At 56.7% G+C, this 27,221-nt stretch overlaps 11 protein-coding genes across 11 annotated transcripts; 7 read left to right on the top strand and 4 right to left on the bottom strand.

Moving 5' to 3' along the window:
• Positions 1-1,990, bottom strand: MKK02DRAFT_41770 (CRAL-TRIO domain-containing protein; the record flags this gene model as incomplete). Its single annotated transcript, XM_053091700.1, has 9 exons — positions 1-423; positions 479-607; positions 675-738; positions 795-825; positions 878-962; positions 1,028-1,085; positions 1,144-1,251; positions 1,381-1,601; positions 1,805-1,990. 9 exons carry the CDS (start codon positions 1,988-1,990, stop codon positions 1-3), a joined length of 1,305 nt encoding a protein of 434 aa, XP_052948522.1.
• Positions 1,991-2,285: 295 nt separating this feature from the next.
• MKK02DRAFT_41769 (uncharacterized protein) lies at positions 2,286-2,889 on the bottom strand (the record flags this gene model as incomplete). The annotated part of the gene is made up of 3 exons (XM_053091699.1): positions 2,286-2,326; positions 2,373-2,516; positions 2,571-2,889. 3 exons carry the CDS (start codon positions 2,887-2,889, stop codon positions 2,286-2,288), a joined length of 504 nt encoding a protein of 167 aa, XP_052948521.1.
• Positions 2,890-3,923: 1,034 nt separating this feature from the next.
• MKK02DRAFT_41768 (putative nascent polypeptide-associated complex subunit alpha) lies at positions 3,924-4,840 on the top strand (the record flags this gene model as incomplete). The annotated part of the gene is made up of 3 exons (XM_053091698.1): positions 3,924-4,315; positions 4,555-4,715; positions 4,821-4,840. The coding sequence occupies 3 exons, from the start codon at positions 3,924-3,926 to the stop codon at positions 4,838-4,840; spliced, it is 573 nt and encodes a 190-aa protein (XP_052948520.1).
• Positions 4,841-5,253: 413 nt separating this feature from the next.
• On the bottom strand, positions 5,254-6,711 carry MKK02DRAFT_41767 (uncharacterized protein; the record flags this gene model as incomplete). The annotated part of the gene is made up of 5 exons (XM_053091697.1): positions 5,254-5,398; positions 5,466-5,646; positions 5,777-5,998; positions 6,150-6,329; positions 6,396-6,711. 5 exons carry the CDS (start codon positions 6,709-6,711, stop codon positions 5,254-5,256), a joined length of 1,044 nt encoding a protein of 347 aa, XP_052948519.1.
• An 860-nt stretch (positions 6,712-7,571) lies between these two features.
• On the top strand, positions 7,572-8,540 carry MKK02DRAFT_31067 (uncharacterized protein; the record flags this gene model as incomplete). Its single annotated transcript, XM_053088204.1, has 1 exon — positions 7,572-8,540. One exon carries the CDS (start codon positions 7,572-7,574, stop codon positions 8,538-8,540), a length of 969 nt encoding a protein of 322 aa, XP_052948518.1.
• Positions 8,541-9,409: 869 nt separating this feature from the next.
• On the top strand, positions 9,410-10,303 carry MKK02DRAFT_41765 (uncharacterized protein; the record flags this gene model as incomplete). Its single annotated transcript, XM_053091696.1, has 1 exon — positions 9,410-10,303. One exon carries the CDS (start codon positions 9,410-9,412, stop codon positions 10,301-10,303), a length of 894 nt encoding a protein of 297 aa, XP_052948517.1.
• A 1,178-nt stretch (positions 10,304-11,481) lies between these two features.
• On the top strand, positions 11,482-14,121 carry MKK02DRAFT_31065 (uncharacterized protein; the record flags this gene model as incomplete). The annotated part of the gene is made up of 5 exons (XM_053088203.1): positions 11,482-12,345; positions 12,609-12,806; positions 12,977-13,042; positions 13,208-14,036; positions 14,078-14,121. The coding sequence occupies 5 exons, from the start codon at positions 11,482-11,484 to the stop codon at positions 14,119-14,121; spliced, it is 2,001 nt and encodes a 666-aa protein (XP_052948516.1).
• A 3,161-nt stretch (positions 14,122-17,282) lies between these two features.
• Positions 17,283-17,894, bottom strand: MKK02DRAFT_14584 (uncharacterized protein; the record flags this gene model as incomplete). Its single annotated transcript, XM_053085545.1, has 5 exons — positions 17,283-17,336; positions 17,458-17,504; positions 17,568-17,636; positions 17,710-17,778; positions 17,840-17,894. Coding segments are annotated over 5 exons (294 nt in total), but the record flags the coding sequence as incomplete, so codon positions are not given.
• A 582-nt stretch (positions 17,895-18,476) lies between these two features.
• Positions 18,477-20,574, top strand: MKK02DRAFT_22016 (uncharacterized protein; the record flags this gene model as incomplete). Its single annotated transcript, XM_053086499.1, has 4 exons — positions 18,477-18,815; positions 18,948-19,098; positions 19,160-19,752; positions 19,894-20,574. 4 exons carry the CDS (start codon positions 18,477-18,479, stop codon positions 20,572-20,574), a joined length of 1,764 nt encoding a protein of 587 aa, XP_052948514.1.
• Positions 20,575-21,204: 630 nt separating this feature from the next.
• Positions 21,205-22,293, top strand: MKK02DRAFT_31062 (uncharacterized protein; the record flags this gene model as incomplete). Its single annotated transcript, XM_053088202.1, has 1 exon — positions 21,205-22,293. One exon carries the CDS (start codon positions 21,205-21,207, stop codon positions 22,291-22,293), a length of 1,089 nt encoding a protein of 362 aa, XP_052948513.1.
• Positions 22,294-23,055: 762 nt separating this feature from the next.
• Positions 23,056-26,715, top strand: MKK02DRAFT_31061 (uncharacterized protein; the record flags this gene model as incomplete). The annotated part of the gene is made up of 6 exons (XM_053088201.1): positions 23,056-23,680; positions 23,713-23,981; positions 24,038-24,066; positions 24,331-25,353; positions 25,391-25,643; positions 25,792-26,715. The coding sequence occupies 6 exons, from the start codon at positions 23,056-23,058 to the stop codon at positions 26,713-26,715; spliced, it is 3,123 nt and encodes a 1,040-aa protein (XP_052948512.1).
• Positions 26,716-27,221: the final 506 nt, after the last annotated feature.

Raw genomic sequence — 27,221 nt, 5'->3', positions numbered from 1 at the left:
CTACTTCTTCTCCCCATCCATAATCGACTTCGCAATCTCCTTCTCCTTCTTGCTCGGCGGGTGATCGAATACCAGATCCCCCGCCGGCGGCCCAGGCTTCGTCGCAGCTTCCGGGATCTCCTCTCCGACCGCCAGCTTACTCGTCGCGCTCTCCAGTCCCGTCTCTCCGGCGCCACTCGCCGACCCGCCAGACAGGCCCGGAGTCTGGGGTGCCGACTTGAGCGTGTTAGCTCTCGACCGCAATTTGGACGGAAGGTTCTCCTCTCCGTGCGGAAGGGCGGCTTCTTCGGGATTTTGGGTAGTGTGTCCGGTAGTGACCGCGTCTTTGTGCGGGAGGAGTCCGTCCGAGGCGGCTTTGATACCGTTCCCGAGAGGTGGGATCCAGGCTTCGCCCTCGTCGTTGACCCGAGTTCCGTCTGAGGCCTATGGGGTCAGCTTCTGAACCACTCACGTGCTCAGCACAAGCGAGTGAGCTTACGAGGTTGCAGAATTTGGTGAGTTTTGGCCAGTACGTGGCGTAGTCGTATTCGAGGTTGTAGGTCCCGCCGAACTCAGTATCGAGATGTTCTGGGTCGACGAGCTCGAGCATGTTGGGGTTGAAGCGGATCTGCGGGATGAGCAATGTTCTCCAAGCACTTGCGTCACCATCTGCCGAAAAGAGAAGAGGGACACACCTTCTCGCGAGTAATGGGGTCCATAAGGGGTGTGATACCAGTGAAGAATGCGTTCATCCACCACCTGAAGATGTCAGCTCTTCCAAATGCAGAGAAACTCGCGAGCAGGAGAGGGCTCACGGCATGTTGGTGACAATACCCCTCCCAAGACCTGGAAGATCAGCTCAATTCCCAAGGGCGGCACTTGGGAAAGATCAGCTCACGCTCGACATAGTGGTTCTGCAGAATACCCAACACTTTCCGCCCAGTTCCGATCGAAGGTGTAGATGAAGAAGTAGCGGATTTGTACTATCCATATCAGCATTTGCCATCTTGCCCTCAATTAGCAGCCTGGAGCTGGACGTGTGACTTACATCGACGATGATGCAGACTTGTTCTTGGCCCGGAGGAGCGAGGTCAATGGCTCGTTCGCTGTCGCATCAGCTCTGGCCAGGTACCAAGCGAAACCTTCAGCGATCGGCTAGCTCACAGATTGTAGATAAGATGCCTGATCTGTCGGGGGCTCGTCTCAGTGTTCTCCCGTCCGGGACGCATGTAGATGATCGGTCGAGCGTCCTTGTCGAATCCGGAAAGAATACTGTGAGCTCAGCATGATCCTCATGATTTGCCGTGGTGATCTTGGCCTGCTCCACCATCGCCCGGCTCGTATCGATCGCCTTCCCCTTCACACTGTGCCCGAGCCTGAGGCCTGAGCAATAGAACTCACATCTTTCCCGTCTCCGCCTCCACGCCCACATCTTCCGGGCTAATCAATTCCGGCTGAAACTCCCTTCTCCACTCCATCGTCCCCTTGATCCTCCGCTTCGCTTCGTCCAACTTCCACTTCCCCGCGCGCATATACCGCGGGTGCGTCCCGGGGTCCGCGAGGAAGCGTAGCTCCCAAGGATAGTAGGCGTCCGATTCGGGAAGGATGATGGAGGTTGTGTACTGAACATCAGCTGAAGGTCTCGGATGAGGGAGCAAGCAGCGTCGTTCATCTGTACCGCAAATAGCAGAATAGGTAGAGAGGACTGGAAGAATGCCTTACTTGCTTGAGCTCCTCGATCTGCGATTATCAATCAACTACACTTTGTTTGTCATTAGACTGTACGTCGAGGTCGAATTTCCCAAATATTGAAATCAAATCTCACCTGCTTCATCTGACCCTCATCATACGCCCACTTCTTGGTCGGTTTATTCCCCTCGAGAGGAGTAAGGAATATCTCATGCGTTCCCGGTCGAGACTCGTCCCCGCGCGTAGGGCCGCCTTTCCCGTGTGCCCCTGATGTGGCTGATGAAGCAGCCGAGGACTTTTTGGAAGAGAAGAAGGAGGACATGGAGGCTGCTTGACTGGCTGTAGTAGGGGAACGTAGGTATATGTAGGAAAGCAGAAAGATAAGACGATTGAGTGGAGCGGTCCTCGGCCGAGCCTCAGCCAAGAATGCCCTTCGGATTTCGCCGAAATTCAGCCGAAAGAACCTGCAGCGAGGTCCGTGCGTCCAAAGTGGGGGAGGAGAAGGGTGTGGTGGGGAAGTGTCCGTGAATGCATAGGGGGAAGGGAGGAGCTAGGGTATGTAAGATAGATAGAGGTGAGAGAGAGTAGTCCAGTAGACACAGCGATTCACTTTCCCTTCACAAGCGGACCGGTGCGTCGCAGCAGGTCCTCGAACCGCCTGCTCATCAGCTCGAGTCAAGTAAGCGCAGGGAGTGGGAACTGACCCTTGACTGTATTGCCCGCACAGGTGACCTTGTTTGCCACTAGCTGTACACCTGGATCGCTGACGTATTGCGGTCCACCACTGCTCGCGAGATCGTAGGTGTTGCACTCTTTGGAGATGGGGTCGTAAGTGGCGGTGTCGCATGCTGAGGTAGGTAGGTCAGTGTGTGTGTGCCGAAGACATGAGCGGATCGACCTACTTTGGAGGTTACAGCAGCTCCGAATGCATGTCTCGAGGGACGACTGAGTGACCGGGCCGCTAAGGTGGACAACATTGGGCGGGACGCCGGTGTCCGCGTAGACGGCGTGGTTAGTCTGGCCCGACATGCTACAGAAACCGGAACAGCAGGTCGAGCAGGCGAGGCAAGAAGCTGTATTTTGGCGTCGGAGGGGGTTTTGCGCGCGAGAGACAATGGAGTCCCGGGTGGCTTGTTTTAGCGGGGTGGAGGTGGTAGGAGAGGCCAGAGCGGGGAGGGAGAGGGAGAGGAAGATGAGGATCGGGGTGATGATGGAGCGCATCCTGGCTGGTCGGTGTTGAAGCAGTGAGGGAGAGGCAAAGAAGGTGAGAGAGGGATGACAGGCATGGCTGCGGGTATCGAGCCACTTTATACTGTATCAGCGTCAAGGTTGTAAACAAGGAGGAAGATGGGAACCGAGGCTGAACCGAGATTGTGCCCCTGGATTACGAAATGGAGGTATGCGACTCCTGTGGCAGCGGCGTTTCGGCCCACGCGCAGCCTCGGGACTCGGGTGGACAGCCGGCATGTCTAGGACATGCCCGATGATGACTTTGCCGAACGGCAGACTGATCCATCGAGCAAGAGAGACCTTAGCACCACCGGCACCCGCGCACTTGGGCATTCGCTCCCCCAAAAAAGACATCCAGACCCTTCAGGCGAGCCCCCGGATAACGGCCGAATGACGGATTACTCGGGACCCGCAGATCCCACCCGCTGCCTAATTAGGATATAGGCCGGTTGAGAGCATGAGAAGCCCTACCGACCGACCCCAACAGCGTTCAAATTGGTTGACGCCATTCATGCTTTCGAGGGCCCCGACAGAGCCTGCAGAGCTGGCCTTCGAGATCCGGGTGGTAGTGGTGGGTGGAGGCAAAGTATGGAAGACTCGTCAGAGGCGTCTTTCGGCGTATCGCGATTGTGACGATGTGGCGAGACATGGTTGGTGTCAACATGTTTCACGGCGGCTGCTCGGCGCGGAAGCGCGCGTTAGAAGTGGGCTCCTTGCCGCCTTGGGCGATATCATATGACTTTCCGCGTCAGAACAGTACTGGACTGCCATCGCAGGCTGCGATGAGCTCGTGTGACAGCTGACTCGTGACATGGTCGCTGCATATGATGGATGAAGAAGCTGAAGAGGCCGAGAGGGCTGTTTGAGGAATGAGGTGTGATTTCTGCATGACGTGTAATTCTCCGTTGGTAACAATTTCCCTAAACTCGCCCCTGAACGTAACCACCTCGACCAGCTTCCTCCACCCACTTCACTCCCTTCACACCTACAGCCTATACCTTTCCTCACACACCCACCAGCCCACCATGTCCATCGAGAACCTCCACATCAACGACGCAGAGGACGACCTCCCCGCAGGCGCGACCGTCGAGCTGCACTCCAAGCCCGAGCGCAAAGCCCGCAAAGCCCTCGAGGGACTCGGCCTCAAGAAGGTGCCCGGAATCCAGCGCGTGACGCTCCGTCGGGCCAAGAACGTCCTCCTCGTCGTCTCGTCCCCCGAAGTCTACAAGGCCCCCGGATCGGACTGCTATATCGTGTTTGGCGAGGCCAAGCTGGAGGACCCGTCCTCGGCTGCCCAGATTAGCGCGCAGCAGCAGCTCGCGGCGAGCAGCAGTGCGGCGCAGGCCGCGACGCAGCAGGGAGGGTTCAAGGATGGCGTGCCGAAGAGTCTGGAGGAGTTGATGGAGGATGGGGATGAGTGAGTTGCGTTTCAGTCGGGAGCCTCAAGGGGGGATGTAGTCGGAGGTTGAAGGAGGATGGAGCGGACCTGCTGCGACGTCGAAGGGGAATGACTCAGGATTGCCGGAGAGACGGAAGGGGCATACTCTGACGCTTTTCCTCCCTTCATTCTCCTTCCCTTATCCCTCTCATCACCTCATCAACATCTTCCCCCACCTTCTCCTCGCCCTCACCTCTCCTCTCACTCCCACCAAGCAGCGCGCCCGACCTCGAGGCCACCGACAAGCCCTCAGCCAGCGGCAGCGGCGAAGTCAAAGTAGACGAAGAAGACGTCAAGCTCGTCGTCGCGCAGACGGGGTGCTCAGAGGCCAAGGCGAGGGAGGCGCTTCAGGCGGAGAATGGGGATTTGATCAATGCTAGTGAGTTTGGGGTTACCGGTAGGGAAATGAAGCGGGAAGAGAAGCGGGTATCGGAGACCGGACGGGATGTCAAGGGAGCTAAGGTGGATATGTGCTGATGAGCAGTCATGCGTATCGGATCGTAAACGAGCTTCGGATCTGACGGGGTCGGAGGAAAGAACAGGTGAGACCCAGCTCTCTTTACCGTCTGCTGCTTCTTTTGCGCTCGGATCCCGTGATCAGTAGCAACTCAGCTGACCCTTTAGATCAAGTGCTAGTCGCCGCACAGCATATGAAGGAAGGTGTAGAGTAGTATCAGCCATATGCAGATGCTTCCACTCAACCTCGACTGCACTTCGGGACATCTTTCCCGGAGCTCACCAGGGCTCACTGCTGTGTCCTGCCCTCATTTCACCACGTCTGCTGGTACAGATCGCGCCCTCGGCTCAGCGCCCTGGCACCGCTCAATATAGGGGCAAGCGATACTATTCATACAACAGGTAATTATAGCCTGGACCCGCCACACTCCTTTCACGACCTCCGCTCACTATCCTCTCGATCAATGATGATGATGTTTCCCCTTGCCCGACTTCTTGACTGGCTCCGCTATACTCTTCACCGCCTTGCTCTGCGCAACCCACTGCTTGAATTGCCATTGCATCGGGGCGATCTTTTCTGACTGGCCGGGGTCTCGCGCGAATGATCTAGGAGTGTCAGCACTGTGTCCAAGCCTCGATCGCCATCGCGAATGCAGGGGAAAGAAGGACTCACCCCTCATAACACGCCCTATACTGAGACCACATGGCCTCCCCAGTCGCTTCCCGATGTTCCGCCGAGTAAAAGTCTTCCTTGCTCAGGCCGAGCGTCTCCACTTGGACTTTGAAAACTTTGGCCATATCCGAAGCCATCTTAGCGACTGTTGGGCGCTCAGCGCAGATGTACATGTCCCGACCTGTACTATTAGCCCTTGTCCTGTGATGCGAAATCGGTCTTATGGCTGCGGGGCGAGATTCGATGTGGTGGAGCGGAGGCGAGGAGGACGAGCTCGCGAGGATCTGAAGCGCAAGGAGAGGTATACGTACCGATCCATTTCTTCGGCTTCTTCAGCGCAACCTTGACCCAATCTCCAATCTGCTCCACCGCATACCCTGGAATCTCACAGTCATCGGGCGCCGGGATCGAGAGGATGAGGCCATGGCCGCACGGAGCGGGCGCGAGGAGGTCCCATGCGAGGATATCGGTATAGGGATGTGAGGTGTAAAGGAGGGTGTAGGGGATGGTGGTGGCTTTGAGGTGCTCGACGACTGTGAGTCAGCAGAAAAATCAAGTTGTCCGAGACGTATTGCATGTAGAGGTGTTAGGTAGCGGCCGGATACCTTGTACCACAAAGGCAAACAGCAAGAGGGAGTTGGAAAGTTGGGAATGACGGAAGGGTGCACGAGAATGAAGACCCACCTTTCGCTTTACTGACATACGTCGGTACTACCACCTCTGGCGGCAGCTCGTCCAGAGCCGAATAGACGATATGAGGTATGCCTGCCTTATGACATGCTTCTATAGCCGCTATGGAGAGCCGTACCTCCAGCGCGATCGCAGCGGTCATATTTGGGCCGATATGGTGGAACGTATCCAAGACTGCGCATCAGTCGCCTTCCTCTCGGCCTGACTCGTTTCTCCACTATACCACAGCCTGAAACTCACAGTCCATGCTCACAAAAGCCGCACTCATCCCCTCTAGATGCCCCACATAACTCGCAGGATCTGCCATATCCCCTTCTACAATCGTCACTCCCTTATCCCGCAGACTGTGCGCCGCATCCGAGTTGGGAAACTTGGTGATGGCCGTCACTGTGAAGGCACCGTCTGTAGCCAAGGCATCAGCGACGGACCGGCCTTGGTCTCCTGAGGCGGTGAAGACGACGACGGGGATGGAGGAGGGGGAGGAACGGGCGGCGGAGGCGGCTGGGGCGAGGGGACCCAGGATGGCCCGGTCGATTCGGGACATGAGGGCTGCCATTTTTGCGCAGGAGACAAAGGGGGATGGGGGCAATAAGCTAAGGCAGGTCTAGGTCGGTTAGAGCGAGATGCAGCAGGAGAGACAAGTTGAATTGAAGATATTTTGAGCGGTCAGAGCAGACGAGGTTCAAAACAAGGATGACGTCACTCACGTGACTAACTTCAGCTGCCACTGCCTGGTCTGCTGCTGCTACCATGCGGTTCGCTGGGTGCAAGCGGGGATACCGCGATGTTGTGAGGTGAGCAGGTTCCGAGCAGCAGAGCGCTCATCAAGCGACGGACTCCATGAGCGTTGGTGCCGGTGCCCTCGCAGGTCAGCCAGAAACCGCACGACCGAAACACACCGCCACCGCTCGAATTTGCCACCCGACTTTGCCACCCGAGTGCTACACTAGCTCACCCTCTCCTCCTCACGCCTTATCGTCTGGCATGATCCGGCCCGATTATGGGCTTCCAAGCAGCCTGAATCTCGCCAGAAACGCCGTGTACGCCGAAGGGAAAGGATGGGGGACTGCTCAGATCTGCAATCTACCAGGCACTTTCGTGTTTGAATTTAGCTAAAGTACACTCTCGGCTCGCTCGCCGTGATAGGCTTATCTTTGAGCGATACAGTCAGGGGTATAATGAAGGGTTGTCGCGGGATCTTGGTGTGTCACTTCGCAAAGATAGGCTGTGAGATCGATCTCTAAGGATGGTTCGCTGTTGAGGTCCGGCCGGATTCGGAGTCCGCTGGACGACTGCATGATAACCTGGGCGAGTGGAGGGATATAAAAGCAGGTCTCGCCACCGCTGACTTCGTCTTTCGTACCTCTACCTGGATCACTAAACCGCGCTCATACTCCCTCCACACTATCGTTCACCATGTCTGAGCGATCCACATCTTCACCCGCGCCTCTTTCCCCTACGGGATCACTGCCTTCTGCTGCCCCTATCCGCAACGCGCTTCGGGTGCAGACGTCGTTCCCGTCCCTAGGACTCGAGGACCCCTCGTCAGGAGAGCATTCTCCTGCACATTCGTATCGGGAGTCGACAAGGCAATTCCCTGTTCCGGACTATGCGAGCAGGGACTTTTCCTTCGTTTCACCCCCTCGCAACCCTGACGCTACCAGGTGGCGGATGGAGCTCGTCGAGCGCGATGACGAAGAAGGAGGGGAGAGCGGAGGCATCCGCTGGACACTCACGGCGGAGCCGTCTGCCTTGTCAAAGACTCCCATCCCCCGCAGCGAGCACTTCCTCGGCACAGGGTTCGAGCTCGGCAGCGAAGAGCATCGGGCCTGCGCCGCCGCCGGGTTGGCCTGGGACTGGGCTTATCCCCACGACACCGTCTATTGGGAGATCGAGCCTGGAGTACCTGCAGTACTTGACCAAGACTCTGCAAAACAGGCACTCTGGCAGTTCTTCTTGACGGTTGGAGACACAGAGAGCGCAAAGTCGAACAAGCGTGTGCTGGTGAGGCCTTTGGCAAGGGACCACCATGAGGGGCAATACTTCCGGCATGGCCCGATTGTGATCGACTCCTTGAGGACACTCGGCTGCATCACGCAGTCTGTCGACGATGAGGGAGCAGCCACCGGCGAGCCGACAGAACACCGCGGGATCGTATTGGGTTCTTTCTATTCCTGCGCGACCACCTACTGTCCCGTACCCAGTGGTGTATTCAGTCATGAAGCGCAGATCACTGACCCGCCCACCGTTATCACTGTCCCGGGACCCATCAAGCCGCTCTTCGTCATGCTACCGCCCTCAAGATCATCTACTGGCTCGAGCGGGACCGGACCGGTTGGAGAGACCGCCACGTTCACCGGCAATGATGCTGAGGCGGAGGATTGAGCAGCATCGGCGGCGTGAGTGAGCCTGAGATTCGAGTGGTCGAGGAAACGTGTCATTCCGGACGAGATCTTGCCATGTGAATAGCGCTTATCCAATACATTTCCATGCAAACATGATATCTCCCTTGCTGTGATGTGGTATTGATGGCAGCATTATTAGTTCATGGCAGCACTGTGACCTGTACATCATCATCGCGTCATGTTGCATCTACTCGGTCGTGGCGGCCTCAAGCAGCCTCAGTCGTCGCGTAAACTTGGAAGCGAACGATCACGTAGTTGTAATCCAGGAGGGCCGTGTGCGTGGGCCAGCCAGCAGCTGAGTAGCAGCAGATCTTAGATTTGCCACCCGAGTTTGCCACCCATGTGCCACACTACTCGAGGTCACTCCTCTGCTTCACCTATTGTCGCCTGACATGATCCGACCCTGTCGGGCTCCTGAGCCTTCCTAGATCTCACTATTTGCGCCGTTCTCGCCGAACGCAAAGGATTCGAGACAGGTCGAATCTGCAATCTGAAGATCAGATCTGGCAACTTCGTGTTTGAATTTAGCTAAAGTGCAATCTCGGCTCGTTCGCCGTGATAGGCTTATCTTTGAGCGATAGAGTCAGGGTTATAGTGAAAGGACCAAGCGCCTCGCAAGTGTGTCAGCGCGCAAAGATAAGGAGTGAGATCGATTTCTAAGGATGATTTGCTGGTGAGGTCCGGCCGGATTGAGCGTCCGCTGGGTGACTTGATAACGACCTGGGCGAACTGGAGGATATAAGAGGCGCCACTTGTCTCCCAGTTCTCCTAGACATTACCTCAATTCTATCCACATACTCGTACTCAGACTACTCCCTTCGTGCACTACCCCTCACTTCACTTACTACCATGTCCACCCAACTTGGTTCTTCCGTGAACCCTGTTCCCTCTTCTCTTCCAACGTCCAGTCTGCCCGACGACTTCGCCTCTGAGCTACCTCCTCCCCCATCAGGCGGTACATGGGGGTCAGCATACTACTTCTTCGAAGGGGCATCCGATCCAGCTGTTCCGCCGCCCCCGCCCCCTGGCGCGTCGACGTCCGCGACTGAGACCTCTGTCACCATGATGGACATTGGCCCGCCGCCCCCGGATCCCATTACTCAGATCGCCGGGACCTGGTGGAGCAAGCCAGTACTTCCGACGGGCACCGAGGGCTTGCCTCCCAAAGCTGAGTACGTGGTCAGGCCGGTAGACGTCTACTGGAAGTCTCAAGAGGATATGGACCAAAACCAGCCACTGCGGAAATTCACTGCCCTCGACAAGGCCTTTCGTGATGAGTTGAGCGCCACCGTCACAGAATTCTGGAGGAGCTTCCTTCCCGACCTTCCCGAGGCATGCGAAGTCGAAGGAATCTCCGGGGCCGACTGGGCAGACCTGGCGGGGCAGATGATCTCCACGGCCGGGGCAGTGTCAACACAGGAGAGGCCCTGCTTGAGTATTCGGCCTGCAGCAAACGCGACGAACACATTGTCGAGTGACGGTACACAGCACATGGAGCTCGAGGCCGGATTCCATACCCAAAGGGTCACAGATTCTCCGGCAGAAGATACAAGATGCGTGGTCGGAACTCTGTATCTGGAGCGGGCTCCTCACACGAACGACGCGGGCGCGGAGGTTTCTGACCGCAACCGTTCCAATCCATGGGTCTTGAAGCGGATCGTGGCAGTTAACCCTTTGGCGCCCCCTGCATTCGACTCCGATGATGAGTTCACTGATATGACTGTTCAAATGACGGCGGCGTGACTGGGGGTTTTGGCACATAGGTACTTGTAGCTTACGCTTTGTGATGGACCCCGAAGATACAGTTCAGTGAGTATGAGCGCTGCTATGACTGCTTCACGACGTCCTTAGACATAAAAGGTGCCGCGGCCATCCCCACCGTCCACGCATGAAGAAGCGACTTGTGGTCTGGAATGTTCTGGAGCATTGCATCTCAGCCTGCTCACAAAACATCTCGAAGCGCCAGACCGGTGGAAATTGGCTAATCAGCCGGTAGACCTGCGATCTGCTCATCGCTTGATTGGGCTTGTCTTGGAGGAGTACGGCTGAATACGGGGCGCGGAGTCTCCCCGTTCCATGGGGATGATTGATGCCGCTTCACTTGGTCTACTGGACTGTGCGCCAAGTATCGAAGATATGAGAAGAGTATACTCCACTTATGATCGATCCGTAGCGCGCGTAGAGCCTCAGCGGGCTCGATCTCAAGCTCAATATCACAAAGGTCTTTTAGGCATGTGTTCAAAGTCTCACTTCGAACTCGCTACAGCAGGTACCACCTATCTTGCAACTTGCATCTCTACATTGGCCACCCGAGTTTTGCCATCCGCATCCCCTCGGGCCTCACTCAGATGCCGACAACCTTCCAGCTCAGGCATGTTCCGAGCCGAACCAAGACCCGACGAAGAGCAGAGACACGGAAATTCGGCGCTCTGGCCGAGCAAGGGACGCATGACTTTGACTCCTTTCAGTGGATCTATAGCGTTCGTGTTTGAATCTATAGCTTTCGTGTTTGAATTTAGCTAGAGTGCGATCTCGGTAGACGCGGCGGATCGTGATGAAAGGACAAAACGTCCGAAGGCGCCAGATCTGCTCAATCGAGATCGCGATAAGCAGGGATCCGCAATCTACTGTCTAGATGAGCGAGATCTCGCGTTTCAATCTAGCTGTTGATGATATTCGGCAGGCTCGGGGAGATCTAGGCGCTATCAGCTCGAGATCTAAGGGGGGCTTTAAAAGGATTACAGGCCATTTGGCGTTACGGCCCTACTGTGGCGCAGGAGCGGGGGGTCAGGATCCTTTGTGCTGGGGTATATAAGGGTGGATTTGCCACTGACATTCCCCCCTCGGTACTTCATTTTTCCCTTCCTCTCAGCTCCCCAGCATTCGCGCCACATTTATTCCACCTCTTACTCCACTACGCGATGGCTGAAACATCCGCAAGCAGCTCGGTCCCCCGGCCCATCCTCAGCATTGTCACAGTATCACCTGCGTCCACCCAGACTGCTCCCTCTGCCTCTGCTCCGGAATTGTACCCGAAGCTGGTGGATCTGTACCCAGTCTCCCCTCCCTTGCACACTGCCAAAGATCGTTCCACGGCCTACGTGTGGCGCAATCGACTTCTTCCGACCATTTACGCTGAACCGGTTCCCGTACTCACTGTGACTTCTGTCAACAGGGACGTAATTCGGGACGAGGCGCCTGACGAGGTCTACCTTGGTGCCGGATTCGCGGACTCAGGTCATGATGAGAACATTTTCGACGATTTCCGGGATTGGTGGGTCAGGAAGTATCCTGCGGAAAGAGTCTTCGGCGAGGACGAAGCGCAGTGCGACGCGGCATTCCAGGAGATGTGGCGCTCCAGCGCGACGGCAGCCCTCATTGCATTGGACGATGCGGAGCTCGGGCGGACCGTCGTCGTACAGCCCTGGGCCGTCACGCAAATGACGCTCTCCGAAGACGTGGACTCGTCACCGTTGATCAGAGTGAAATCGTTCGGCTGCTCCACCCAATTGCTGAACCCAGAGGAACAGACCAAGACCACCGATCCGGAGAAGCAATACCGTTTCAAAGTTCTACGCTGCCATGATCGCAATGAGTATTACTCAACAGAGGTTCCCACGGGCTGGGTCGAACCTGACGTCCCAGTCAAAGTCTTCGCAAAGATCCCTCCGATCTGGTTTGCTGTTGCTCCACTCAGGACCACGGAGGATGCTGCTCCCCAAGATACGGCTGAGGACGACGGCGAGGCGAACTCGCTGCAGATCGCGGAGATGTCGTTGGAAGAGGTGAGCGAGGGGGTTTAGCGGCTGTGCACGGCGGATCAAGTTTTGCAACCGAGGTGGATGTCATGATTCTGTACATAGCTATGCAAGGTCTCATCAGTGCAAAGCGGGCACCGTCGTGGATCATCGTGATGCTCTGAGATTCTCCTCTGCAAGCGGCTTATGACTGTACTCTCCTGGGTAGACGACCTTGATTGCCACCCAATCTGCCACCCGTTTCTTCAGGTCGAGAGCCCGTGGTCAGACGTATCCTGCGGCTGTTACAGTCTGAGGCTAAAGCTCAAAATCTATGCAATCCAACTTGCCGAGGAACACAGCGTCCTCCTTCCCTGCTACGAACGAAACGAAGGCCGAACCCGCCGCTCAAGAAGGACGCTTGCCACCCGTATCTGCAGCCTTGGTTCCGGGGAGGGACCGTCCCCGCTCGCCTACATGTTCCTGTATTACTAGATCTATCCGAGCTCGTGCGTCAACGCGAAGGCCTAGATCTCATGGTAGGCGCCGTTTAGGCCGAAGGCAAAGGATCTTATCAATGGGATCTCTCAGCTGATAAGACGGATCTGTGTATTTCGTCTTTGAATTTAGCTAGAGTACGACTTCAGCATCCTGGCGCTCGATGCTAACTTGGGTCAAGATCCCCCAGGAGGTATCTCGAAAGGAGTTCATATCGTCATGGTGTCTCAGCATACATGATAAGATTGTGAGCTCGATCGCTATCCATCCCTTGTCTGGCGAGGTCCGGCCGGGTTGAGATCCAGACATGATCGAGTAAGGTGGGGGGCGGAAATCGGGCTATATATCGTTGACCCCGCCACCACTTTCTCCTTGACCAGACTCCACCAACTTTGCTTCCTCTCCATTTCAGCCACCGGCCGACTCACGCACTATGAGTTCCACAACCGCTTCCGATGAGCAATATCCGTACGTTCTGCTTTCCGATCGCCGGGTGAGATACGAATACGCGACCTACGTCGGACAGCTTCGCCGCCCACCCCCTCCCCCACCTGAGCCCGTGCCTGAAGATCATCGCCTACCTGACGCGTCGTGCATTATGGGGCCGCCGCCAGATCCCCCCAATTACGTTGCAATCCCTGTCGATGGAGCCCGGTGGTGTCGAAGGGTGCTTTTGGACGAGAATGACCTCAGCGCCAAGCCCAAGATGGAGCTCACGGTCGAACCCTACCTCATGAGTTCGGAATGGACGCCTGTATTCCAGCGCGGGGATGCACCTCTGGTCAAGCCCAGCATCGAATTGTCTTGGGCGGAGGACCTCAAGAAGACCTGGTGGAACTCTCTGATGCCAGGAGAAGACATCGAGGGGCTGGATCGTGAGATGATTTGTGACGCACTGTGGAAGCGCATGGTCCCCTCGGCGGAAGAAAGGAGCATTTCTCTCAATCGCAACTTGAGGATTCGTGCTGTGGCTCGTCCTCCACTCACCACCACGACCCAAGATGGGAGAGTCACGACTGTGGAACTCGGATACAGCACTCAGCCCCTCGGAACCGAAGCGCCCAACACCCTGCCAGAGACGATCCTTCACCAGATCACCTTCAGATCGGGTCCGGCCAACTCTACCACGGCCAAAACGTGGAGTGTCAATCCGGCAGAGATCACCCAGGCACTCACTGAACTCATGGCTGACTTGACATCGAGAGAGGCGGGAGGTTTGGCTAAGGACGGGTCAGCGAGAAGTGATTGCGCAATTGGCACTTCTTCCGACGACGACGACAAGGGAGCTTTAGGAGGATCGACGAAGAAGGGATTCTCGGCTCCTAAACATATTAGAGCGCGACGTTGATAGTCAGTGAGAGGGGAACAGGGTCAATGTACTGATTCATGATCCGGATGAGCTTTGACGCAAGACCCTTGGTCCCGCCCCAAGTGAGCTCTTGAAGCCGCGGGTCCGACAGGATAGAATCAGCAAAAGGTGAGCGGACAGGCCATGTACGATGGATGTGAGTCAGCGTCTGGTCAGGTCGACGGGACTACTGCTTGGATCTTGCCTCAGCTGACATGAGCACATGCACGCAGACAGATATACACATACAACCTTGTTTGATTGATCATCCCTCCCCTCCCCTCCCCTCCCCTCCCCTCCCCGCTTTTCCCTCTCCCATCATTCGAAGCTGCACTCTGATAGACTATGACCCGCATCTGCTTTACAGATCTCCCCATTCCACAGCCCCTCGCCCTCCCTAACCACCCCAAAACACTTCGTTATCGCTGATATCCTTCAGTACTTCCCATCGCCGTCTTGCTGCTCGTACATATCGTTCGATTGGAAGGTACCGCCGCCACCGCCAGCGTACTGCGATCCTTGACTTGATGCGAAGCCGTCACCTATAGCATGAAGTCAGCCTCATCCCCTGCTTACCTGGCTGATAGACAATGAGGTGAACTGAGTGGAGGGCAAGATCGAGGAGAAAAGTAAGGTGAGATGAGGTGAGGTAAGGGGTATGGTAAGAAGAGTGTGGTGAGTATGAAGCCGCAACGGGAACGACGTACCGTTAGGGACAAAGCTATTCGCCCTCCCATTGACCGGTAATCCCGCCAAAGCGCTCCCCCCGGGCGCCCGAGCCAGACCGAACGGCCTCACACTCGCCGACCTGGAGCTCGAAGCCATGGCTGATGAAGGACGGGCATAGGGGTGAGAAGAGTAGGGCGTGCTTTGGCCGTGCGTGTCTGAGAGGCGGTATTTGCTGTAGGGATCAGCTATAGCCTGATAGTCCGACCCGATCTGGATTGGGTAGCTGATCTGAAGAGTGCGACTTACTCGAGATTGACCCGAGATGGCCCAGAGCGAGACAAACGACCTTCACGCCCCTCTCGACCCTCGCGTCCCGGCTCGGCCGTAGCTGGTCGGTCTGTCGGAAGGAGGGTGAGACGATTTGAGCTGGGCATGGCGCGAGGAGTGGTGAACTGGTCGTGCCCGTTCGTGCGTGTTTCGCGCCTGATATCGTCAGCTTTATATCCCTCCCCAGCCCATATCCACGAAGACGTCACGCGGTGTGATGGAGCTCACGATCGCTGGTTCGCCAACTCCATCTCCATCCTCTGGATACTCTGCGGTCCCGAATCCGAATAGCCCATATCCTCCCCTTCTTCCGCCACGGGCGTGAGCGGGTTAAAGGGCTGGTGTGAGAAGCTCGAGAGTGGAGGGGGAAAGCGAGGCTGATGTTGAGTAGAGCGGAGCTGTTCGAGATCCCTGGCGGATCAGCTAGAGCTCGACAGTACCACTCAAAAGGGCGGTAGCTGAACACTGACCTCGCCAATTCCTCATTCTTCGCTTGAGCCTCGGCCAGCTGCCCCTTGACATCCGCCAGTTCCTTCTTCATCTGCCCCATCTTCTGCAGTTCCACCTTGACGAGCTTGATGTTCTCCTATTTGATGTCAGCTATGCTATCACCTATGCTGGCGCAACCAACAGCTCACCTCTTTGCGCTCATCCGACAATCGGAGGAGCTTGACAAGCCGCATAAGCTCTTGCGTTTGGAACTGATACATGAGCTTTCATCACCAACGGAACAGGGTGAGGACATCCTAGCTCACCGAAGAAATAGCCAAACTCCCCACTTCCAGCTCCTGTACCGTCCGCTTCAGACTCGCAGCGACGACAGCGACGTTGTCGGTCGGATTGCCGAACCATGAGCGTAGGTCTGGATGGATCTGTAGTTTCAGCTCGATCTCTGTGATGTGAAATATAAAGACAAGGTAACTCACATTCTCGTCGATCAGATACACCTCTATCTCTTCCTTCTTGCACCTTGTACATCTCCCTTTTTGGTCTGAAAGGTCAGCTCGAGCCATGTCGCTGAAGTCGTCAAAGACCTTCACATGCCGTGGAAAGCTGAGGACGAGGGAGGATGTGAGGTGATGAAGAGACTCACGATTGTGTTCCCTAGCTCCACACAGCACATGCCCACAACTCGTCATCCAGAATTTCCTATCCGCCTCGCTCTTACTATAGAATGGGTGTCCGCTGTCATGTCAGCTGGCGACAGAGGATTCGCAGCAACTGACCATATACTACACGTCACATAATCCAGAAAGTGAAGCTCTTCCACCCCGCCTTCCTTCTCCTTCCCCTTGCCCCCTGCTCCACCAGCTATAGAGGGGGTCGTTGATGTGACCCCGAATTCGTCGTTTGGGTTCTCGACCTTCCTACTTGGACCTGACTTTGACATGATGAAGGCGATGAAGAAGAGTAGAGAGTAATGCTGAGGGGCCGAGGGGTCGAGGGGAGCAGAATGCGGCAGGAGGGAGGAAGCGATGGGCGATGAGCGGTTCGAAAGGGAGAAGGTGGTGCTCGAGCCCGCTTTGTCCCGCGGACGACCGAGCGAGGACCGGTGCCTGGATACTTGAGGCAGTACTGAGAGCTAGGTAGTGAGCTGTATAGAGTGAGGGGTAAGTGATATAGGTAGAAGGAAGGAAGAAGGAAGGTCAGAGTCGCGTCGAGTGAGGTGAGGGGTGGTTGACCGAGGTGGAGGTCAAAGCGGCCGCGGGTGGCAAAAATGGAGTTATCCCTCAATCTCCGCGTCCCCGCCATTCCTTGCTTGCGCCTCCTCCCTCTTCCCTCGCCGGGGTAACAGCATCATCGATGCATGCTATGTATCTGCTCATAATAAGATCAGAGCTAACTCGGGAAACGACACGATACCTCCTCCCTTTCCTCCCGCGTCCCGTCCATCGCACTCGGTGGATTCTGTGGGAAGGTCACGCCTAGCGCCTAGTCCTAGTACGCATCCCCTTCTCGGCCTTCTCGGTCGAACCCCATTGACTGGAGTATCTTATCTCGGATGAGATGGTCTCTTTCTCTCCGTTTCTGAGAGTCAGGACTGTCCTTCCATAAGCAGAAAGGGTGAATGTCGGCAGGCGGGCTGCGAAGAAAAAGTGGAGAAGAGGAGGACACGTACAGCTTCATCGGCTATTCTCCCTTCTATCTCCTCTAGCGCGACTTGCCGCAGAGGCAGCATATCCTCCGCTATCAAATCCTGGACTGTCAGCTACCTTCCCCAGCCCTGAGATCCGTGGTCCACGCGTGCCTCCCACAGTCGGCGTAGCACCTCTTCCCGCCTCTTACTCCGCCCCGCCTAAACATAGAGGAAGACTCACAACTTCTCCCAAAGCGACAACATTCTCTCCTCTTATCAATAACACCCCTGTCCAATGTCAACTTCCGCTTCTTTTTGGCTGTCCAAACCCGCAGTAGAGGCTAGACCAACCTAAATCTCGGTCCGCAAAGTCCTGTTTGTGATGTAATCTCTCCACTGTTGAGTCGATCAGGAAGTTGGCTATGGATGTCAGCTTCTCCTCCATATCCAGTCCTCAGAGTGAGGCAGGGGAAGTAAGGGATGAGCAGCTCACCGAATTGATCATAGCTCCGGAAGACGCCTATCAGTTTCCTCCCGTCTCGCAGGATGACCAGGACTTTTTCTGTCAGGTCAGCTCGAATCCCTCAGACACTGCGGCACATCTTGGTGATAGGTAGACTGACTATCGACCAAGTCCACTAATGAGCCCGAAGTCGTGAACGGGATCAAGGCATCCATGCTGGAGATGTCTCGTGAACCAGCTTCTCGATGGATACAGCTTGCTTTTTCGAGCTTTCTTTTCGCTCAGTATGATCACTGAGCACTGAAGACGCGCTGTGAGAGGTACAGAGAGGAGGTGTAAGTAAGGTAGTATGATATGCAGAGGTACAGACGACTTAGGGCATTGCGGAGAAGGGTCGGGCGGTGGGTGCATGCGTGACGTGGCATTCCTCAGCGGTATCGGCCTCCACTCCGTGTCCCTCGAGCGGCCAGCTGTCAGCGAGATCGACTCGACCCTTCCTATGTTTGATGTCCTCCATTCATAGATCATCTTCACACTCAGCACCATGCTCCTTACTATCTAAGAGCTGAGCTGTTTCTGATCGCCTAGCAATACTCATTTACCCCGCCAACCCGCTTGCTCGCGCTCCCGACCCCAAAATGATCACTCGGTTAGGAACCAAACATACCCTCGACACTATACGCCACTTATCTTTATCAAGCTACTGCGCTCCAATATCGGCTTGATTGTTCAGATCAGTCATCATTGCTCCTTCTTGAGCGGCCACCGTCTCGGTGCTTCGCAAAGCGGCGGACAAGATGAGCCCGGTCGCTCTGACTAGCCCTTCCTACTTCGGGGTATCGCCTAGCCTAGGCCAAGGGCTCAAATGCGACCCCTCCCGGCGTCCATCTCCATGGACGGACCTTGCGCACTCCTTGTCAGAGTCGATACTCCCTCCCACCCCACGCTCCACATCCACAACCACCACCACGCCCGCCGCTACCGGCCCCTCTCCCTCCCCTATCCCCTCGCGCGGATCGCCTACTCCAGACTCCACCCTCTCCTCCTCCGCCCTTCGCGAATGGGACCGGCTCCTCCTCGAGTCCTCCGGCAATGCTAAGCGACACCACCTCATCCATCCTCCCCCTCAAGCCCAGGTTCAGGCTCGGGCCTCGCCGGACTCCCGCGTCCAGCGCCCCGGAGCCCAACGGCGGGTCAGCTCGTCCCCTGCCGGCGGGAAACTGAGGCACGCCGAGAGTGACGGAAGTCTCTCGGCGTCAGCGCCGAAGCTGGCCGCGGAGAGGGATAAGGACGGGCATATCGAGTACAAGCTGAAGCTTATCGATCCGACGCCGGATCGGTTCGAGCGGCTGGTCACGCAGATGCTGTGGAGGTTGAAGCAGGGGCGGAATGAGGCTATCTATGAGATTGGGTTGGCAGGTGAGCTCGCCATTATCTTCTTGCTCTAGGCCATGAAACGAGTAGCTAGCTGACGAGACAGACGACGGAACAGTCATCGGCCTGACTAGGGCAGAGATGGACGCCTCCCTTCATACCCTCGAGCAAATGGCGGCAGAGGTGGGAGCTACCGTCCTCATTCTCAAAGAGATCGTCCTATGCTCTTCGTCCGTCCTTCCGCGCCACTCCTCAACGTTCGGCGAGACCGAGACGGGTACCTCGCCAGGTCTATCCTCTATCTCGCCCTCGGCGCTCAGCCTCTCGTCGGACGTAGACGCAGGAGGGTGGATGGTGCCCCGCCCCGACCTGGACGCGGCGGGTCAGCCGAGGAAAGGGACGAGGAGTATAAGTCATGGATCGGCGGGATGTCCGTGGAGAGATGGGAAGGTGGGAAAGAGAGGTATGGGAAAGGTGATGGTGTTTGATCAGGCGGAGTTGGGGAATGGGGGAAGTGAGGATGGATCGCCCTTCTCCCCGTTGGACTCGGACGGTGGGAAGGGGGATAATGGGGAAGGGGACGGGGACGATGATATCCCTCCTTTCCACCTCGACCTCGATATCGACCTGGAAGTCAACCTCGTCCCCGCCCCAAATCCCTCTCCTCACGCCCATCCGCGCGACCCCTCGGACCCAAACGTCAATACCCCCTCCCGACCTCCTCGGACCAAATGGAAACGATACCGCCCTCCACCCGGCTCCACTCCCAAACCTCCTCAGCCCCCACCGGACCTCTCTCCGCAGACACTCGCGGCGCGTCAAGCCAAAGCACGCACCAAGGCGCTCAAATCTGCAAAGAGGAGGGAGGCGAGGAGGTTGGAATTGTATAAAGGGGACGGGACGAATCCACTTTGGACGGAGCAGATCATCTCACACCCGCACCAGCCGGCTCGGCCCTCTACACTCCGACTGGCTACGCCTGCCTACCCGGCTTCGTCCTCTTCGTCCTCGTCGGCGCTGGCCAGTCCGGCCGATCCGGACCCGTTCCTCGTTGATCTATTACACGTCCCGCTCGATAATCTTTCGTTGTCGTTTGCGGACGTAAGGACGGTTACGGATGCTTCGTCACCTGCTTCTTCTGTCAGCGATGATGACGGGAACGACGGTAGAGACGGCGATGATGGGGATGATGGGGATGAGGGGGATGAGGGCGATGACAGTGCGGAGTCGCTCACCGAGTGCGCTACTTCCCCTCCTCTCCCCACCGGCGCACTCGGCAACACCATCCATCCAGCCACCGTGTCCGGCGTCATCGGACAACTAGGACCGACGATCATCATGCCCCGCCCGGGCTTCGAGCGCATATGTGTCGAGGCCCTTGTGGTGCGCAAGACCGCCGAGGGGGTCGCGGGCGTGACGGAGTGGTGCGAGGATGGGGATGATGCGTGGGGGTTTGGAGCAGATGGGGATGGGGAGGAGGGGGAGGTGGATCCGGATGATGGGTGGGGGTTGGAGGGGTGAGGGGCGAAATATGTTGGCTCAGCGCCGTGGGGGGAACCTCGGGGTGCGAGGGCAGGATACACAAGGGGAGGTCGAGCTGCTGGACAGGAGGAGAAGAGGGGATGGGGCAACCAGCAGGATGAGTGGGGACTGGGGAGCTGGGGCTCTGAGGAGCTGGGACGCCGGGGGAGAGGCCGGACAGATCTTGGAGGCATGATCCGGGGAGATGGGCTGTAACTTGGTTTGATACCATAGGGCATGGGTTGTACTTTGCATATTCCACATTCTGATGGTACCACTACTGACCCAAGATTAATCTGACCGCTATACTGATGGGGATGCTCCGCGAAATACATTCGGCTCAGGTGGAAGCTACTTTGACTCTCTCATGTCTCCTCGGCGATCGGGGGTTGCCACGTCCAAGTGGAGCCCCGTTCCACTAGTACTCTGAATCGCGAAAGCGACTCCTTTGTTCGGGCTCACCTTTGATGAAGCGTTTGGCGGAGTTCACAGAGGACTGGACCGCATACGACGTTGGGCTGAGGCGCAGGAAGGTCTGTCCGCCCTCTGTACTTATCACTCCTCACCTCTTCGGTACCGATTCGATCACCACCCCAACATTGAGCCAAGACTGCGCAACAAGCCGAGACTATGCCGGAGTGGAATGAAAGCGAGGACTACGATCCGACAATGCCGTTCAGTCCTACGGACTCGAATTGGGACAGAATGTTTCCAAATTCCCCTTCCGTCCCTGTCGATGCCGAAATGAAGATGCTTGATCAGTCCAAGGAACAGGCGGAGGGCATGGCAGAAAGTATGCCAGACGAGTCTGCGCTGAGCGGACAGAGCGTGGATGGCAGCGATGACGAAGGAGAAGACGACCGGGGGAACATACTTGATTGGTACAAGGAAGCGACTACGTTGCAGCTGCGACAGAAATATGATGCGCGATACATGAGACGAGCCTGTGTCACTTATCTGACGATAAACGAAGAGGCGATGGTGAGGCAGGTGGAGGGGACCATCCTGGAAGGAAGGAGGAGGGATGTGGAACCCCTCCTCACGGCCTGCGAAGAGATTTGGAAGTCCAGATCCGCGAATCCCACCGGGCGCGGGCGAGAGGAGATCACGAGGACCACCCGCGATGGATTGCAGAAGGTGTGGACGACCACCAGTACGGGAGCGTTCGTCTTCAGCAGGAATCAATTGGGCAAAATCGACTGGCCCGTTCTCACTTGGGACATCATTGATGACAAGAAGCTGCAGCTCATACCTCTCACACAGAATGCCCACCATGACCTGTTGACTCCCGACCAAATCGAGGCCCTGGTGACGCAGCAAGCAGACGGCGAGTTGAGACCCTGGATCGAGATGTACAGAACTCTACGGATACGGGCACTGCGGGCGGATCGCACTCCAGGCCAGACGGAATGGATCATGTCGCACCCGACTGCGAGTCACACCAACGACGAGAGTGAGCTTTCACGCCTATCTGGCAAAATCAGATCGGGAGCCGCCCTTTCCATCGATCACAGCCAGGTGGTCTGGAAGGACGTCCGTGACAGCAAGGTTTCGCGAGAGACACTGCGGAAGACACTCGCGCTGGCCGAAACGTACGTGGCCCAATGCTGCGCATCTGAGACCGACCACTGCCCTGACAAGCACGTACTGAAGACTTCCCGTCGGGGATTGCTGAGCCTCACGGTCAAGGACGAGCCCCAGACTGGGACGGCAGGTTAGGGTGAAAGGGGGGAAGTGGGATCTTGAGGTCGACAGGGCCGCGGTCTCACATGATAGAAAATGACGTGTCTGGTTGTGTGTATGAATTCGAGGCTGGTAGTTGATGGAATGTCATGGAGTTGGAATGCGCTACGAAGATTAATGTATCTGATAAGCTCATCGAGTATCAGCTGAAGACCCCCAGACCACTGACCGAAAGTGATGTGTATATCCGGCCCCAGATCCGCCGCTCAACCTGACCCCCACATATTCCACATTCCGCTTCCGGGCTTTACAGTTAGTGTCGCCACTCTCAGCTCCTCCACTAGTCAGCCATGAGGTGCCATACTGCTCGCTGATGTGGCGAAACACTGAAAAGCGATGTTCCTTTGGCATCCTGCGAGCACGCCATCGGCGGACTCCCAAAGCATCCCTGTTCAAGCACATTCGACAGGCCTTGCTGGTGTGGGGGATCCAGCGTCCCCTTTTCTCTACTCCAATCTCTTCTAGACTGACACATACGCCCAATCACACGAAGGATACAGCTCTGCAATATTTGGCTCAGCCTACGACTACGACCAGATGACCGAGAACAGTGCTCCAGGCCGAGAAGATCGAATCGAGTTCAATCCGGAACCGTTCACCTTCGAGGAATTCAAGAAGATCGCGAGCGGGTACCCGGATGATCCAAACTCGACTGAATTGCCCTAGCTGGCAGACACTGATGAAGACCAAGCGCTGTACGTGCCGGAGATCTACAATCTGACACAAGATGAGGAGACGATGGATGACAACGAGGTGCCTTCAGACCGAGTTCGTCCCCAGGGGAAGGCCCCTACGCTGCGCCCCGAGTCTGAGAACGCAGAATGGATGAGAAGAGCCTGTCTTCAATGTCTCGCGGCGTACGATCAATCGTGGGGCTTGTTGTCGATGGTCTTCCTGAAGGCGGGCACAAAAATCACAGCGGACGATCAGGACGTCGATTCCCTTGACAAGATGTGCAAGGAACTCTGGCGGGCAAAGGGCGAGAACCCAACCGGACTCCACCCAGGACGTGTGGTGGAGGTGACAATCGATGACGAAGGCATCGAGACTGCCACCCAGCCCCTGGACAGCACCCGGGCGTATGTCATCAAGAGGGATGAGGATGGAAAGCTGGAGTGGCCGCTCTTGGCTTGGGACGCGATCACTTTCCGGGCTGTCAAGCCCACCACGAGACCTGACTACACGCTCTTGACGCAGTCTCAGAGGGAGGACCTGGCAATGCATGGTGCAGATTCAACGATGAGGCCATGGAATCTGATGTACCAGACAATTGAGGCGGCCTCCAAGGCTCGCGCCTCCGTCAAGAAGAGCAAGGCATCTTCAGGCTCTGCCTCGACCTCGGTGGTAAAAAAATCAAGGGCAGGTGGCGAAAGGCTTCGGATCCTGACAGCGAAGTCGCGCAGCTGTGGAAAGAGATTGCAGAGGATTCAAGAGGCCTTCCAATCTTTCAGGGCTCAGTGGATTGGGACAAGGTCTGTTCAAGCAATCATTCTCTCGAGCTACTGGAGGGGTTCCTGGAGGAGACTCAGCAGCTCGCCGCGAAACAGTCTGCCGGTTCCGACCTGGACAAGGCGTACTTTCTGATGTCGCGCGCCGGGGGCACTGTATATACCATCAAAGCGCCGCGAGACTTCTTTGCGAAACAGACTGAGACGGGTGAGGCGGTGTGAGGGTGAGTTGTCTCCTTACTGCACGTAGCGAGACGGTCGCAATTGTGTAGCTCTTGGTCGGTATGGAAGTTGTCGATAGGTACGTATCCCAATGCATGGCGGAGTTGAATTGAGACCGAGGTCTGCATGTTGGGTGGCTAGACGCGGTGAATATGGTCGTCGAGGGAGCTGCAGGTATTCCTGCTGATCCTGCGTGCTGCTCTCCTTTCTTTGTCATCTCCGCGTGTCCCGCCAGAACGGTGTGCCAGATCTGTTCATCTTTTTTCATTTCGTCATCTTGGGTCTGTACATATCCTACCCAGTATCCTCGTACCTGAACAACAATACAAGCCATCATGGACAGCAACGAAGAGCGGACTACTGATCGTCCAATCCCCTCCCCTCACTCCTTCGCGTCAGATGGCCCAGGAAGCGACGTCGACTCGTTCCTACTTCCTGAAGGTGATGGTCAAGAGCTGATGCCATCTTGGGCCTTTGAGTCGGCCCCGCCTCAAAGCCCTTCAAAGAGCGCGGCCACGCTCGGCGCAATGGTGGAAGAGAGTCGGCCCTGGGAGCTTGCCGAACAAACCATTGCGGAGACAGGAGATGCCGAGTCGAGCGGAGACCCTGAGTCGGGCGTGAATGACGGACCCACGCTATGGGTGGGTCCTATGTCAAACCCGGATGTGGAGCCTGACCTGAGGGTCCAAGACACGGTGAATAGCGGGGATGGAGACACGACTTCCGGCACGATGGGCAGTGGTGAAAGGTCTGAGTCCCAGCATGAGGGCGAGACTCAAGCCACGATGCAGGCTCCCCAGCAGCTCCAGCCAGCTCTCGAGGGATTCCCGGAGAGGAAGATGACCCTGTGGGAAACCCGGGCTCACAAATCATCTTTCTTGATGTACCTTACCGAGATGGCGGTCGCCGCTACAACAGACTACAAGATCGGCGAGACGCCACAGGATCTGGACCGACTGAATGAATTGTGCAAGGATGTCGATGCGACCTATGGTAGCGACGAGACAGCTGCCTCGCGCAGAGACCATGCGAGGCTGATGTTCGTCCTGAACGCTCCACCTGGGGGCGAAATCACATGGGAGAAGCGCCAATACCGCGACGTGGACTGGACCAAAGCGAGTGTTCTGAATCACACGGGGCACCCCAAGGATGACCGACTCGAGGCGGACGAGCGTCAAGAGCTGGACACAATCCTTCAAGACACCTCTCTTCCGCGGTGGGAGCGGGTCTTCCGGGCGGCAGTATTCAGGAGAGGCGTATCGACGTCCCGAGAGAAACAGCGACGGGAGGATGCGAAGAGGAAGAGGGCAGCCAGTGACGCGCTACCTGCAACAGGGGCATCGAAGCGGACCTCAGCGAAGGGCCAGTGAGCTTGAGGGAGGCGGTGTGATATGTATCGTCAGGTTTAAGTCCTTTCTGCTCTCCTTTCCTCCATCGCCTAGGGACCATCCGAGCGAGGCCTCAAACCTGCGGGAGGAACTCGAGCGAGAAGAAGGGTGGTGCAAGTGTCCTGCCACTTCTCTCATTCTTAATATGGAGCTGTTCACATATGATCGTTCAGCCGTATCGGTTGTTTTGAAGCCCCGTCGACCTTCTGACACTAAGGCGAGGGATCGCTGCGCTCCTTTGTCAACTGTTCCCTGGAGCACGCCATCAGTACATAAAAGGAAGCAGTATCGAGCACGTTCGACGACCTTACTCGCTCAGTCGTCAGTGTTCGTGTTGGATGTTAACTTGAGAGTTCGCGAACGACCGATATCTGACGTACTCCATATCCATATCGAACGATTCGCGATCACAAGAGATGGACACCGATGCCGGCTCCTTTGAAGGGGACACCAGCTTCTTGCACGTCGCCGCAGGACGATCAACCACGCAACACGAGCCCACCGATGCTGAACTGGAGGAGCTGTTCATGGCCTACCCGGCCACTGACGTTCTGGATCGAGGTGGAGTGGGTGGTCTGGAAGAGACTGACGCCGGCGGCGATCCTGCTGAGCTGAGCGGCTGCGAGGGCATGCGCGGTGCTGAGTATGTGTCAGAGGCGGACACCGCGCTCTACGCAGGTCACGGCGAATCGTCCACGGCTATCTCCAGCAGCAATCTGTCCGAGCCGCTGAGGAGCAACACGCCGACGCATCCGCAGAAGACGGCGAGGACAAAGGCGCGGGCGTCGCGTCGCGCCATTCCGCGAGACTCAGCGGTCGTACCAAGGTCGAGGATCAACCGACCCATCCGCCTGTCCTCATATATGCGCTGGCTGACCGATATCAAGGTCTGCATTACCAAGAGCAGCAAGATCGGGCATACAGACGATGACTTTGTGAAGCTCGAGCGCCTGTGCAGAGAGGTCAAGGCGCACAGAGCAAAGGTCATCACCGACAGCGGCGGCAACAGCGACGACACCCCAAAGGATGTTATGGCTCGCGCGACAATGGAGTCATACGTTCTGGATGCTTCTCCGGAGACCACGTGGACTTGGACACGACTGGCCCGGAAGGAGATCGACTGGGACAGCATCCAAGAACTGAAGAATGTCGGCCGTCCCCAAAATGACCTTCTCACGTTGGATGAGCAGACCGAGATGGCCGGAATACAGCAGAGCGCTACATTCCAACCTTGGGAGAAGCTGTACGAAGCTACGATGCTGCGGAGGCGGTCTGCAGCGGCTCGGCGAAAGCGGAACGTACATGATGGGAACGACGAGCCAGCTCTTGGCACGGCGTGAAGGGATCGCGATGCCTGCGGATTGGGCCTACCCATTCCTCGATGGACACCGTGTCCATGATGATGTGCCTTTGCCTAATCTCGCATCTACTGTACCTTATCCAGCCTTGTCCAGCCTTGTCCCCTCTTTCCCACTCTGAAACGAGGCTCTGCCCACCCCCTTCCTTGTCCTCATGCATGAAACCTCCTCTTCTTACCGCAAGTAGGAATTCTTGGCCTACCGCCACTGACCCACCCCGCCACATTACCCTGAAAACCCAACTGACGCGTCTCGTCACGTCCAACAACAAGTGATCGACGCGTTGTGCCCGTTGCCCCTGAAAAACGGGGGTGGTGTGTCTCATCGCACAGACCTTGTTCTCGCCAAACATTACACTCTGATCAGCCCCTTGAAAAAGACGGGTCATTGCGGGACAACGACTCTCTTCCTTCTTCGTTCGTACATACTCTACACCCACCTACCCCACCTCGACTACTCGCACTCGACCACTCGACAATTCGACGGCC

This window comes from Dioszegia hungarica, assembly GCF_025882075.1.
Source record: "Dioszegia hungarica strain PDD-24b-2 chromosome Unknown MKK02contig_5, whole genome shotgun sequence".
In the NCBI taxonomy this organism is placed as follows: Eukaryota; Fungi; Basidiomycota; class Tremellomycetes; order Tremellales; family Bulleribasidiaceae; genus Dioszegia; species Dioszegia hungarica.
Note: the sequence above shows the minus strand (reverse complement) of the source record. Positions and strands in the feature narration are given on the sequence as shown.